General features: G+C 42.7%; 1 protein-coding gene across 6 annotated transcripts in view; it reads left to right on the top strand.

Annotated features, from left to right (window-relative positions):
* Positions 1 to 15229, top strand: part of TIAM1 (TIAM Rac1 associated GEF 1) — a 394669-nt gene that overhangs the window by 309898 nt on the left and 69542 nt on the right. For all 6 annotated transcript variants that reach the window (XM_039229055.1, XM_039229039.1, XM_039229048.1 and 3 more), the window contains 3 exons: positions 691 to 861; positions 7732 to 7836; positions 14859 to 14940. In XM_039229055.1, coding sequence (XP_039084986.1) covers positions 691 to 861; positions 7732 to 7836; positions 14859 to 14940 — 358 coding nt within the window. The remainder of the gene's footprint in view (positions 1 to 690; positions 862 to 7731; positions 7837 to 14858; positions 14941 to 15229) is intronic.

Below are 15229 nucleotides of genomic sequence, written 5' to 3'. Positions count from 1 at the left end.
GCTAAATGAGTACATCTTTTCCCATCCTAACAAACATGGTGCTACTTCCTGACCCTCAGGCCGAGTGGTGGAATAGGATGGAGTGTAGCAATGGCCTAAGAAGGCCATACAGCTTATGCTTTGAGATTCTCTGAACCTTGTCTGGGAAACAGAGCTGTCTCCCTCCCAGGGCTGTGCTGGAGGTCAAGTGCAAGCACAGAAACGATGCTCCCTGTAAATGTGTCATGCTAGAAGGTCATCTTTAACAATTTCCTTGAGGCCTCATTGTTGCCTTTGAAACACATAACTTACATGGTAAACCTTCTTGCTGTAGGAATTCCCTGCTCTAAATTTAAGGTGGATTTGGGAGGAAAATCCTAGCAGGAAAGCTGAGCTGAATGGGTGATCCATTTTTTTCCTTCCAAATTTCGGTACCTCCCCCCCCCCCCCACTGACACAGGGCCCACCTGTGGATGCCATGGACTGGGTGAAAGGTCTGCCTCACCTCTGAGAAATCTCCCCTCCCCCCATTAAACCTCCTTTGTCAGTAGTTTCTCTCCCTCTCTGAATATCCCCCTCTGTCCCTGACCAGTGCTACCTCTTCTGCTCTGGGCCATTTTCCTAGAAATAGTGACTCCCATGTACAGTCTGGGGATCTAGGATAGCAAAGCCTGATGACCACTGCCCCGCTAACTTTCTTTCTTCTTGTAGAGGGAGAAAGAAATGGTCTTGCCCAGCGTTCACCAGCACAGTCCCGATTGTGACATTTGGGTCCACGAGTATTTCACGCCATCGTGGTTCTGTCTGCCAAATAATCAGCCGGCCCTGACGGTCGTCCGGCCCGGGGACACTGCACGGGACACCCTGGAGCTGATCTGCAAGGTATGAACAGGTTCAGGGTTGTTTCCCTTGGGAGGAGCAGAGCGAGCTGCAGGAACTTGGGGAGCACATGTGGGGATCAGAGGCATGTGAGGGAGGAAGGCTCTTCGACGGTACCTCCATTCTCTCTCAGAGCAGCTTTGATTTCCTTTGCGACCATATGCATACTAAGCGGAAGTGGATTCTTCTGCTTTGAGAGGAGAGGGATTCTTTTTTAAGTCATTTCTTTCAATGTGCATATTTCATAGATTTGAAATAAGTGAACCACATGCTCATTGCAAAAATTTTAGGAAATTTGGGTAAAGAACAAAGAAAATGAAGGCCACCCTACAAGGTCTAGAAGTATTGCTGTAAACATTCTGGCATTTGCCTTTCCCTTCTGTTTTCTACACACACACACACACACACACACACACACACACACACTTAAAAATTTTTTTTTGTTTATTTATTTTTGAGAGAGAAATAGAGTGTGAGCAGGGGAGGAGCAGAGAGAGAGGGAGACACAGATTCCGAAGCTGTCTCCAGGCTCTGAGCTGTCCTCACGGAGCCCAACGCGGGGCTCGAACTCACAAACCGTGAGATTATGACCTGAGCCGAAGTCAGACACTCAACTGACTGAGCCATCCAGACATAACTCCCCCCCCCCCACCACATATTTAATGGCATCACATTATGTGTACTATCGGTAACCTGCTTTTTGACAGTAACTGACACCACAACCATATGGCTAGGGAAAAACTGAAATAAGTATGTTTGACCTCTGTGTTGGGAAATTCCCTTCCTTGTAAACACAGAATTAGCTTCTTTTTGTGTGTGTCTATGTGACAAATGGCTGAGCTCACTTTTTCTGCTGTCACTTTTAAGCTTCAGAAAGTTCCAAATCTTTTTCAAGGTCAACGTGGTTTTATTTTTCACCCACCCTGAAGGGCAGCAGATGAATTCCCTGGAGTAAGGGAGGGAAAAGAGAAAGAAAAGAGCTTTTCTCGTGTGCTTGTTTTCACTTTTACAAAAGTATTAGCACTAACAGTTTTATTTAGGAGCCCTATCAAGTCTGAGGAAGAACAGATGCTTGCCCATTGTAGAGATGGAGAAGGTGAGGCTCAGAGAGTCTCAGCTCCTGTCCCAGTGCTCACATCACACGCAGAGGAGGGACTGAACCCACATCTACCTGATTGCTCTGAGCCTGTATCCTCTCCTGCACCTGGGTGCTAATCAGGAAGGATGGCCCATGAGGGTCGGAAGAATCTAGAATATATTCTTTAGAGAGTGTGATGGCTTTCCCCTGGGCCACTAAAGGGCAAGTGGGAACCTTGCTGTCATAATTTTGTCTTAGAAGAAGTTAGGTGGATACAGTGACATTTTTAGGGTCTCCTCACTCCACACAATGGTTTGTAAATACTGCATCTATCTCACCACCGGGACACCTCAACACTGTCATCCCCAAATCAGCAATTTCTGAAGTTTTTAAGAAAACAGATCACTGGGGCCTTTGTCGAGGAAAAAAATACGGCTCTTTATGTGAGTGGGAGAAATGACACAGTCTGGCTCAAATAAGCCTTATGTGGAAGAAATGTAGAAGGGCCATTTGTTTCAGGACAAAGCTAAAATCCGCCCCCACATAGGTGTTAAAAATAAATGATACTCTGTTGCATGCTTCGAATCCTTCATGTACGTGAATTCCAGCCTTTTGAAGATAATGGTATTTCTGTTCCCATATTTCATTTTAATTACTTAACAAAATTAGTCTATGGAGGATTTCTGCATTCTTTTATTTATAGATTAGCACGATTCTTTAGAGGCCCATTAATATTCTGCACAGCTGTGGGAGTCCTTCTCCGAACTGCAGCCGAAGGTGTCAAAACTAGGACTCTGGTGGGTTTTGTTTTTTTTTTTTTATAAAGCCAAACTCTGGAGGTCTTTCCAAGGGATAGCATTGCTTTTAGCACCTCCTGTATACATTGGCCTCAGACGCAATTAGGGGTCAGAGGGCATGTCATAGTTTTCCAGTGACCATTGATTGGTGGAAAATTGAACGACGAGTGGGGAAAATAGTGATGGGCCCACTTTTAGGTACTTTTCAAGCTTTTATTTTGCTAGAAACTAAGAGAATGACGAATAGTATTGTCAAGGCAATTAGAGACCCTCTTTGGGCCGCAAGTTGAACCTGTCCCTGCATAAAGTGTTTATATCTGTCATGGGAAAGGTTTTTGATGGCATCGAGGGCAGAAATCCCTTCCTCTAACAGCAGAAGGTCATTCCGCCCAATTTTCCTAGGATCCTTGACTCTTTTCCCCCAAATGTGGAAATAAAGATGAAAACAATGTGGTGTGGAACAAGCTAAGTGTCGCGAGTTTAAAAATGGAAAACTTCTGTGTGCGCTTGAAGAAACTGATGGCCTCTGGAAAAGCACCCATGTAGGATAAATTATATAGTGTGCTGAGAGCCAGGTGCCTTCCAAAGTTGGCTCCTTCTTTGGAAAACGCTTTATTGTAATTAGTGGAGCCAATTTTATTCTTAAGAGGGAAAGAGATAATGGGGTAACAGTGCCACATGTCATTAATGATCTAATTAATGGTGAGTGGTTTTTTTTCCCCCTCTTTGGAGGAGGAGGGACTGAAAAAAAAAGGTGATTGTCACAATGTCTGTCCTTTATTTCTTTATTGTCATTCTCAACGTCGGTGATGGATGCTTTTTCTAATATTTAATAATCAATCTCTTTCTTCTTCTGTCTCTTGCATTCAGCTCATTCTTTTTCCTATTCTATCTGATCCACATCATTTCACATCAGTTTGTCATCTGCCATCCGAGCACCAGTCGAGTTCTGGTATAGTAAATGTTTCAAGATCTACATTTCATGTACAGTTCATGTTATGGATGTTACGAAAATGCTTGTTGCTAAATATAGCAGGTAACCACGTTGGCCTGTGGGTTTTCAATATATTCTGATCATTGCAGTCACTGAAATAATTGCAAAAAATTCATTCATTCATACTCACGGATACAATTCATGTGTGACCTTCCACTCAGTTTTATTTCATGCCATCACTGTGTTGGCCTATGACTTTGATTATTCTAAAAACCATTGGCATTGAAAAAAAATAAAGGTCACCTTGAAGAGGAAGATCAATCTTTGGAAATTTTGCAATAGCGCTTATGTGTGTGGGTGTGGGTGTGGCTGTGTATGTTTGCATGGATTTCTGTATGTGATAACTTCCTACTTTTATGTTTCCCCAAGAAGTTTGACTGAATTGGAAGAGAAAACCCTGATGGATTAAAAGATCATGTTATTACCTGTTGTAATTGGCTCAAACTATTTACTGAAAAAAAAGTACATTGTGTTTGCTATTTCATCCTTTGAAGAGGATGCAATTAAAAAAAATATGCCAACTAAACTAATATTTGTTCTATGGCATTTTTATCTTCTGGTATAACTTGTGGCTACATTCCTCAAAACGAATCAAATGCTCTCTAAGTCACGTAAGTAAATGCACATTGGAAAACAAGTTGGTACCACTAACTGTCTCTTGAATTAGGACACTTTCTCTTGAATGTTTTACAAGTCTATATAGCAGGCCCAATATTTGTACTTGCCGGGTTAAAATATTCATTAATATTTGGAATTCTTTTTGCGCAAAGATGTATTGCGAACATGGTATTTGCTCAACCTGCAGATATTTGGGGAGCATAAACTTCCTCTTGAGAGTTCTGATGATCTGATTTAATTCATTAGGATTAATTAATTCATTAGGAGTTGGCCTTGATGTTAGGGCAGCCAAGACTAGTGAGGGCTTATAATTGAGAAACATTTACCAAAATGATAGATTCTCTTGTATATTACTCATTTTTAGGGTAACTATTTACTGACCTATCTAAAGTCTCCTTGGTTACAAGTAAGACCATTAAAACCTCTGTCTGTTTCATGTGCCATTTTTAATTTTTTAAATTATCAAGACATTATTGTAACTTAAAGAAGTTTGGCAAAGATGGTGATGGAGGGGAAGGTGGCAAGAATCAGCCTCATCTCCATTGTTATATTTACCATTCGTTTGTTGTCTTTGCTGTGTCACTCTAAGTGAGGCACTTAGACAATGGTCATCTGTCACTCCCTGTACATCTGTATAAATGTTTCAGCACAATAGCATTTAAGGTGTGATGAGAGTCTCTGCACGCTTCATCAGGACCATCTTAAGATCTGTGGTGCCTGACAGAGAGCTGTCTGTCTCTCACACCGAGGGCTTAGGATCCAGAAGCTTCTTTGGTGAGGTTGTACTTGGGTCTGACTTCCAGAAGACTGCTTAAGTGTCAGCCTTATTGAGAGTGTCCACAAAGTGTTTATTAATGATGACAGTAAGGTTGCCAAATGGATTTGTTCCTGTTAACCAAGACCCCGTGAAGTTTCATCGCTCTTTCCCTCCCACCTCAGTGAGAAACAGATGGCAACCAAAAGTTTTTTCTTCTATTTAAAGATTTTGGTGAGGACCTAGGTAGGTGGAAGGCATTTGCAGTTTCTATCTCTGGAGGGAAACTTTTCCTGTCATCTTACCCCAAATATTATTATTTCATTTGTTTGTCTCCGCAGCTCTCCCACAAGCAACAGGTAGCAACACTGTAAAACTTCTCTGTTTTGGGGCATCTGGGTTGCTCAGTCAGTTAAGCATCTGACTCTTGATTTCAGCTCAGGTCATGATCTCAGAGTTATGAGAGTGGGCCCTTTGGCAGCCTCTACACTCCGTTTGGAGCCTGCTTAAGATTTTCTATCCCTCTCTCTGTCTTTCTGTTTCTCTCTCCCCCCACCCCCCACCCTTCCCCGTGCACGTTCTCACTCTCAAAACAAAACCAAAAACAAACAGACAAAAAACAACAAAAACTTCCCTGTTATACGCTTCTTGGGATTACCCATAATCCCTCTTATTACTTTAGACACCGACCGTGTGGGTCTGTCAGACCCTGAGCATTTGATCTCTAACAAACACAGTGACAGCCTGAAAGGCAGGTACGCAGCAGTGTGTGGGCTCAGCGAGATCTTTGGTCACACGGCGGGGCTTCAGACTGTCACTTTACTTAGGAAAGGATGCAGGTTAGAAAACTTCTTTATCATTCTGCGGGGCATTCAGAATGAACTCCTTTCCACTTTCCCGAAATGGGCTTTTGTAATAATGCAGGATGCCTGTGTTGCATGTAGATTTACTTAAGAAGCAAAGCCACTGCCACCCCACCTTCATTTTCTGCCTCCTTCTTCGCCACCGCCACACGCATGGTTGAAGACTGCATTTATGTTTTATTAATTCTCCAACTGCAGTGTTTCCCATAGTGCCTCGTACCCTTGAGGTTTTGTTAGATGGGACTCAGTGACTACTATTGGAATGACTGTCTGGATGTTCTTAGTTTGGCCTTTAAAAATTTGGGGGGGGGGGAAGTCAGGGTAGGTAGAAAGAGGAAAAAAACCAGTGAAAGATTAATTTTCATTTATATTGAAATAATTCTCACCAGGAGAGCTTTTGGTGTGAAGAGATTTAATATTTATGAAAAATTTCAAACTCCTGTAAGAGCAGAGAATAATGTAATAAACCGCATATCTATCATCAGGGTTCTATAATTGCCAAATTATTCATCATCCATTTCCTAACCGCCCCCCCATACCCTGTGCTCTGGATTATTTTGGAAGCAGATTTTAAACACCGTGTCTTTATCTACTAGTCCTTTAGGGTGAATCTCTAAAAGAGAAGAATGCTTTAAAAAGTGCCCTCATTTTTTTTTAAATGTTTTTATTTATTTCTGAGAGAGAGAGAGAGAGAGAGACAGCGTGAGCAGGAGAGGGTCAGAGAGAGAGGGAGACACAGAATCTGAAGCAGACCCCAGGCTCTGAGATAGCTGTCAGCACAGAGCTTGACACGGGGCTCGAACCCACGATTCATGAGATCATGACCTGAGCCAAAGTCGGACACTTCACCGACTGAGCCACCCAGGCGCCCTATAAAATGTGCCTTCATTTAAACAGTTTCTAACAATACACTTTCAAGCTGCCACGACACTTTCAAAGAGCATTTTCTTACTTTCTTCTCTGCGTCTTCATGAAGGTGTATTGACGATTACTTAATAACGGCCCCGTTGCCGCTATGGCTTTTACCGCAACGTTAAATCGAGGGTTCCTCTCTAGAGGGGCACAATCAAGTTGACCCATTCTGAACCCAAGGAGAAGGCCTGGAAATTGCAGTCCTTAACTATTTTAGAATTGTTTTCTTTGGGCAAGTCCTTCAGTGTGTTTCCAAAGCTGGACACATGCCGGTCTGCAGTGCCCCGGAGGGAGTCTCACTTGGGGTGTATATAAATACGGCTGAATCCCAGTGCCTCGTGTTCACACTGACTCGCCTGCAAATGAACTGTTAACAACTGTCCCAGTGTCCCCGTGTGGTTAGGAAAACAGCGTTGCCAGAGCACAGCCTTTCTCTATCGCTGTGAATACTTCCTCACCATTTCTGTCACTTTTTCTTTCGTCGCCTCTGTATGTTTGGAATTATGTTGAAGGGCCCCTCTGATCTGATGGGGTTTTGTTGCAAAACCAGTGGGAAAGAGGGTAATGACTCAGATAAGCAGAACTGAAGATGTGACTCGGTTATTTCCACTGAATCATAATCTGTCTGTGGAATGTTACTCATCTGTTCGATGAAAATTCTTTTACAGTTTGAGTGTTAGAGGTAAACCTCCTAACTAAGAGGTGTATAAACCATACACCCGCCCCAGTAACGAATCTCTATGATTCTCGGGGGCGGGACGGGGGGGGGGGGGACCGTGATAAGATGTCAGTGGTGCGCTAATTATTCCTGTTTACCCTTGAACATTTCCTTTTCTTTTTCCTTTCTTTTGTCCCAGGCCCATCAGCTGGATCATTCAGCTCATTATCTGCGTCTGAAATTTCTCATAGAAAACAAAATGCAGCACTACATTCCAAAGCCCGAGGAGGACATTTACGAGCTGGTAATGTTTATGACCGTTGCCCAAGTACATTCTGCAGGGGATTATTTTTAAATTATACGTGTGCTTGTACTAATTGTGGTTGGCGAAGTAGAACGAATTCCAAAACGAATGAGCCTCATTCAGAGCTCGGAAGTTTATGAAGACGGCCTTGCTTATCACAATGTGCCTGCAGAGTAGAAACGAGGCGTTTGCAGCCCTACCACCCTGCACACCCCCGATCTCATCGGATCTCGGAAGCTAGGCAGGGTCGGGCCCGGTTAGTACTCGGATGGGAGTAGAAACGAGGCTGTGCGAGCCTGAGAACTTGAAATCCAGAGCTGACCCTCAGATAGAATTTTAGTTATTATTCCTAGGTTTCCTGACTCAGAGGTCAGCTGGCTATTGTCAGGAAAAGAAGCACTAACTCCAGTTTTGAGCGACTTCTATCTGTGGATTGAAACCGATGGGTCGAATCCTGTTGGGTGGAAATGCTGCTATGTGATTATATGTCCCGGTCTTTTGTGATCTTACGTATACAGGCGTCAGGGGACGTTTATGTATGTTTGGGTTTCGTTATGAGACTTGGGTTCTAAACTAGAGCTGGGTTTTATATTGGCCCCGTTCCTTACTGATTTTGTGGTATTGGCAAAAGATAAGGTGCTGATACAGTTGGACCTTGAACAGGGTGGGGGTTGGGGGTGTTAACCGCCTGCCTAGTCAAAACTCCGAGTCCGGCTTTTGACTCCCCCAACACTTAACTACTAATAGCCTGCTGTCAACAGGAAGTTCACTGACAACAGTAACAGTCAGTGAACACACGGTGGGCATGTTCCATGCATTGTATACTGCACTCTAACAGTCAGGTAAACTGGAGAGAAGAAAATGTTATTAAGAAAGTCCTAAGGAAGAGAAAATACACTTGCAGTAACTGTAAAAAAAAAAAAAATATATATATATATATATATATCGGAAAAGTGGACCCATGCAGCTCAAACCGTGTCGCTCAAGGGCCAACTGGGCTTAATTTCTAGGATTTTGTGAAGATGAGAGATAATAGTGCACATCATAGATGCTCAGTAAATGGTTGTCATGGTAATAACACAGTGACAGTCTCTTCTTTGTTAGCCGAGTTGTATAGTTTTCAGTTCCAGGAAAGAGACATTCTGGGAGCAAGGCGCCTCTATCTTGAAATTTGTGCTTCTCTCTCTGCACTTAGTCATTCCTCTGGGGGCCACCGAGCTGCTTGCCACGGATATGTGAATGATAACAGGATGACTTCAGACGTGGTTGCACCACAGAAAGCAGAACTGAAAACTTGAACCTGCACAGTCTCTTTCTGAAAAGAAGAAGTGTGATTTAAAATTTAGTAGGGAATTTTGTTTCCAATTAACTCTTTTTTGAGTTTTTATTTATTGGTTGCAGTAAAGCTCACCAATGTTTGTTTTTTAATGTTTCTTATTTTTGAGAGAGACAGAAAGACAGAGAGCAAGCAGGGGAGGGGCAGAGAGAGAGGCAGACACAGAATCCAAAGCAGTTTTCAGGCTCTGAGCTGTCAGCACAGAGCCCGATGCAGGGCTTGAACTCACAGACCACGAGATCATGACTTTGAGTGTCAGTTGCTTAACCAAATGAGCCACCCAGACGCCCCTAATGCTCACCAGTTTTTAAGCACACAATTCAGTAAGGTTTAACCATACCATTGTGTTCCCACCACTACGGTCCTACCTTTGAATATTTCCATCATCCTAAAATATTCCCTAGTGCCCCGTAAGTGTTTCTAATGAAATAGGAGGGGGAGAGCGTTTGCTGTGCTTTTCCATGCAATGCAATCCATGGAAGAAGATCAAAATGATGAGTCTGTTATCAACCATCGCCTGAACAATTAAGCATTAACAGGAGAGGGAACTTTTAAAGAGGGTAGCTGATTTATTTTTCTTTTTTCCTCTGGCATGGGGCAGAGTCCTGACTTTGTTCTCTCTGAGCAGAGGAAAGAAACCCCTTCTCCTTACTTAAAAAAGGAAAGTGTGAGGCTGATTAGACTGGGATAGCTATTTGACCGTCTGTATGTGTGCATCTTGGTGGTTAAGTCTTTCATACGTTGCAGCTAACCGACTTCCACGGCCTGCCTATTTCACACATAGCATGGGTTTGAGACCCACCTTTTGAAATTATATTGACTCGCTTATTATTTTTGAGTCTTGGCCATTGTATGGCTCATCACGTATAGGAGACCAAGGTTCTCCAAGCTTAGTCTGTTTGTATCTACAATTGCCGGGTGGGTGTTCTCCTTATAACTTTTTTTTTTTTTTTTTTAAGAGGAGGCTCCTTTAATGCAAAGGGAGCCTGGCATTCTTTCCTGCTCTTTACAAAAGGTCTCCAGCTCAGAGATCCCTGAGAAAGCAAATGCCGTAGGCTCGTTCATGTGGCGATGAGTACTGCTTACTCACATCTCTGTTTTTAGCAAGGTTGCTAACTTTTTTGTTCTTAAGATACCTCGGGCAACTTGGCAAAGCCTCTCACTCTCTTCCCAGGTTAATGTTTTCAGTTGCATGAAATAAAGCCCATAGCATTACCTGTGACATCATTATGTCACAGTAGTTCTCCAAAATATTTTAAAAATTATAGATAGTATGTGTGCTTGTTTATTGGCTCATTAAATAATAAGACCTAGCAGGAGATCCGATAGCTACTACTGTTTTGAAGTAGTGGCAGCAACTAGAATGTGATTGGGAAATAACCATGATTTTTACTTGTGACAAGGTCACAGCCACTGCTGGTACTGCTGTATTCGTTGCTTTCATTTGTTTATGATTGAAGGAAACGCTAAGTTTCAGTTACAGGCTAGTGAATGTAAAGATGGCAAATTTTTTTTTCAGCATCAAAGTTCCCAGACCCCTTGAAATCTACCCAGGGGTCCCTGGCTTCCAATCCCCCATATAGGCCATTACACTCGTTCTAATGTCATTCCAGTGTGTGTGTGTGTGTGTGCGCGCGCGCTTGTGTGCGTGTGCGTGTGTGAACACATAGAGTTCTTTGAGGCTTTTTGAGAGGTTGCAGATTTGAGGTTATTGACCCTTATTGAATAAGCATCAGATCCCACATGGGTGCTTGGTTTCCATAGCTCACCTCCATCTTATTTTTGACAGACTAGGGAAACACACACATGTATGGAGCTGTTTCCTTGTGAGTAACTCCTTCACAGATGGCTGTCCCGATATGTTTTATCCTCTGATACTGTTTTACCATTTTAGTAGTAAAGTCTGTAGTTATTAGGAAGAGTGTGCACTAGATTTGAAAGCTCTGAGAGGTCTAGTATGTATCTCTGGTAAGTTAGAGGAGTGACCATTCATGGGTTGCAAATGACCATGACTAGTCAGTCATCTCCTTATCTGCTCTGCTGGTTATGTTTTAATAGAAGTGGTACCTGTTTGGCCACTTTTTTTGTATTTGGTTAATTGTTAGGCCCAGTCGATGGAGTGATAATGATGGAGTGATAATTGAATAGGGAGGCACTGGCATTTCAAAACCCGTATTCAATGTGTTTTGCTTAAAGTGACAGATGGGAATAAAGAGTTTGCAGAAACGCTGAGTAATTGATTTATTTATTCATCCAGCAAATATTTGTTTAGCGTTTGTGTATGCCTGGCACCATGGCACACATTCTAGGCACTGGAATACACAATAAAAAATGCCTACTCCTAGGGGCACCTGGCTGGCTCAGCCCATAGAGCATGTGAGGCTTCATCTCAGGGTCGTGAGTTCAAGCCCCACGTTGGGTGTATGCCTACTTAAAAAAAAAAGAAAAGAAAAAAGAAAAAATCTCTACGCCTTGTGGAACCCCCATTCAAGGTTGTGGAGACATATAAAAATATGTACATTTTTTGCATAACGACATGTAACTGTGCAATATCTCAGAGGGTGTGAAGGGCTTGGAAAGAAAAGGTTAGGTCAAGTGAAGAGAGAAACAGGGCACCCAGAAGCAGAGGGTGCTGCCCCTTTAGCTGTGCTTGGGTTGATGTTTGAACAGAGCGAGATGAGAGAGTGAGTCGTAGAGGTATTTTGGAGGAAGGTGTTCTAGGTTCAGGGAACAAAGCTGGGTGAGGCCCTGGCGGGGGCCACATGAGGAGGGTGGAGATTGTTTTCTTATGTGTGAGGAAGGTCATGGCTGGAGAGGGGGTAGGGATATAGGGGAGGAGGGAGGAGGGGAGCAGAATGGGCCTTGTAGGGCGTACATGAGAGGGGGAAACCCCAGGGGAAGAAGGACATTAGTTGACTTCTGTTTTAGTGGACTCACTGTGGCTGTGTCCGTAGGACACGTGCCACACAGCCAGTGTGTCACAGGATATAAGAGGAGGAGCGGAGGGCAAGCAGCGGGCTAGGGATTTGTAGTTGGGGCAGCGGGCGATGCTGGCTTGTACCAGGGCACCCAACGGAGATGTGTAAGACATGATCAGGACTTCATGATAACTCGAATGCCTGGTAATCAAGTTTTTTCTTAAATCTGGTCATCTTTTAATCTGGCATTTGAGAAGAGGCGAAAGGGACACCTGGGTGGCGAGGTTGGGTAAGCATCAGACTCGATTTCAGTTCAGGTCTTGATCTCAGGGTTCGTGGTTTGAGCCCCACATCGGGCTCTGTGCTGACAGCGCAGAGCCTGCTTGGGATTCTCTCTCCTTCTCTCCCTGTCCCTCCTCTGTGCGCTCGCTCTCCCTCTCGCTCTCCCTCTCGCTCTCTCAAAATAAATAAACATTTTTTTAAAAAAGAAGGAAAACATGTCACATCATTGACTTAATAAAATAAAGGGAACATGTATGGCGTTTTGCTGTTAAAGATGTTTGTATAACAACTACGAAATTTCAGCATTTCTGGTTTTAGATATTGGTTGTAGTTGCATTGAAAAAATATCTATGTTAAAGTGCATATCCTTCTTGAGATATTGTATGTTTTTATTAGTGCTTTTTCCTAAACACAATTTTAGTCTAACCACCCTGACAACGTACTGTGGCCAAGGGGCTTATCAAGATCACACTAAGTTATTGTCTGAGGCTGGGAAAAGGCACAAAGGCTTTCCCACCGATCCAAAGCAAAGTAGGAGGCAATATTATGAAAGAATGGGAAACATTATTCATAAAGCTATATTCCCACTGGATCTGTGGCAACCATTTGGAACTTTCCTAAGATGATTGAAACAGTGATGTACTGCCACCTAGGGTAAGAGTTTGGCTCTCGAGGAAATTTTTAAAAAGTAAAACTGAGGCTCAGGATCATTTGAAGGAGACACAGTTTGTAGCATTTTATTGAACATTCCGTGGTGTCCTAAAATATTGCATAGAACTTTATTATATTGGGTATTTATAACTCTGATAACCACATTTTCTGAACTAAAGATCAGCTTCACAACCAGTTTCTTCTGGTTGCAGAATTTATTTGTATGAACATTTTTCTGAAGTGTATATTAAAAAACACATGACATGACGCCCCTAACACATTGCATTTGGTGGAAGTTGCATTAAATTAGGATGTTAGAGGATCTGGGCCATGTGGTCAATGTTCCCAGGACTCTGCTTCCCTTTCTGTTCCAGCAGCCCCTTTCCAGGCTCCCAGGGCCTAAGCATGAGGATCACCTCTTCCACCTGTCAGCCGCCCTAAGAAAGTGAAGAGAAAGAAACTACCATCCTTTTCTACTTGCCTGAATTATGTTATTTCTGGATGAATGACTGTGGTCAGAGACATGAGCAAGTTTGAATAACCACCAGGACCTCTCTTTTGTACTAAAGCACAGCCTTCTGCTATTGACCTTGGCACAGATAGTTTTTCATTTTCAAAACTGAGTGACAGTTTTCCAGTTCCATACAAGCTTTGACACATTTATTTGTTCTGGAATATTTAGCATCATCTTTGGAAATGGCCTTTGTCTTGTTTTCCTAAGAAGGTTTGGTACCTCTCAGCGCCACCTAGAGGTGGTCTACCAGGCATTGCGGTGTAGTGGAGAACTTGACCTTTGGAGACCTGGGTTACCTGGGTTGAAATCCCTGCTCTGCCCATTCTGGTTTCAAAACCTTTAGGAAGGTGCTTTCTGTCTGGCCTTATTCCCTTGTTTGTTGAATGGAAATGACACTTGGCTCAGAGGAAGTGTGAGGCACGTGGACACCTGGAGAACTTTCATAAGTTATTGTCCATGATGATGATAGGTGTAGACATATGAAAATGAATTAAATCAAATCGAAAAAAAGTTTCTGATATGTGAACTCCATCTTTCTGTTATCTTCCCCCATGCCCCCACCCCTGGCTTTCTTAGGTTTCTAGAGAATTGGTTAATTTTTGTGCCTTAGTTTTCTAGCTAACTTGGTGTAATCCAGTGGCTAAAAGACAATATCCTCCATTTATATAATTTATTGTCTGTTTTAATGCCATTCTTTGTCGGTACCTGTTTGTGCTACTTTGAACCTTTAGGGCAAATCCGGTGTGTGAACAGAAATTTCTCCTATTTCTAGGAATCCCTTGTCAAGATCTTTTTTTTTTTTTAATGTTTACTTACTATTTTTGAGAGAGAGAGTAAGGGAGGGAAGGGGGGAGGGGGAACATGGGTTCCAAAGCAGGCTCTGCATTGACAGCAGAGAGCCCGATGTGGAGCTCGAACTCACAAGCCCTGAGATCATGACCCGAGCCGAGGTCAGACACTCAGCCGCCTGAGCCACCCAGGCGCCCCCTTGTCAAAATCTTTCTAGCCTCTTTCTGATTTTGGTAATTTCTTTCCTCGGGACTGGGGATTTTTGGTTACTTTACCATTAGTTTTCAGGCCTGAGAGAAATCTAGAAGGGGAGAAGACATTATTTAGAAACTGGAACGATAGCCAAGTTTGGGAGCGTGTGTTTTAAATTTGTCTTTTGACTCTTACTGGGTTTGGTTCAATAAAAAGGCCGTGATGTGATGAGAATTTTCTTTCAAGTATCAATTGTGAAAAAATAGACTTACAAAATGATGTCTCTTCCTAATAAGTTATTTATAATGAAATCCTAATCAGACTCTTTGTCATTTTTCAGCTGTACAAAGAAATTGAAATTTGTCCAAAAGTCACTCAGAACATCCAGATTGAGAAGTCAGATACTGCCAGTGATAATTATGGTATGTTTATTTTTCTCTGATCTTTGGTGTTTTTCCAGTTAAAGCAATCCCTGTGTAAACATGCACTTATTTACAATTCAGTAAAATGCCTTTGGGGCCTATTTAAAACAGCACATCTGGCTTCTATGTTGTACAGAGCAGCCAAATCAGGGGGGAAGAAAGGGAGATTTGCTGCGGATGCCATGAAGACTTCGGCCTAAATTCCTTAACTTTAATCATTGGGGTTAAATTTTTATAACTTTGATCACTGAGGTTCTACTGTCCCAAATAGGGAATGCAGGTATCAGGA

The sequence above is a fragment of the Hyaena hyaena genome, unplaced genomic scaffold (assembly GCF_003009895.1).
Source record: "Hyaena hyaena isolate Hyena2069 unplaced genomic scaffold, ASM300989v1 scaffold_2, whole genome shotgun sequence".
In the NCBI taxonomy this organism is placed as follows: Eukaryota; Metazoa; Chordata; class Mammalia; order Carnivora; family Hyaenidae; genus Hyaena; species Hyaena hyaena.
Note: the sequence above shows the minus strand (reverse complement) of the source record. Positions and strands in the feature narration are given on the sequence as shown.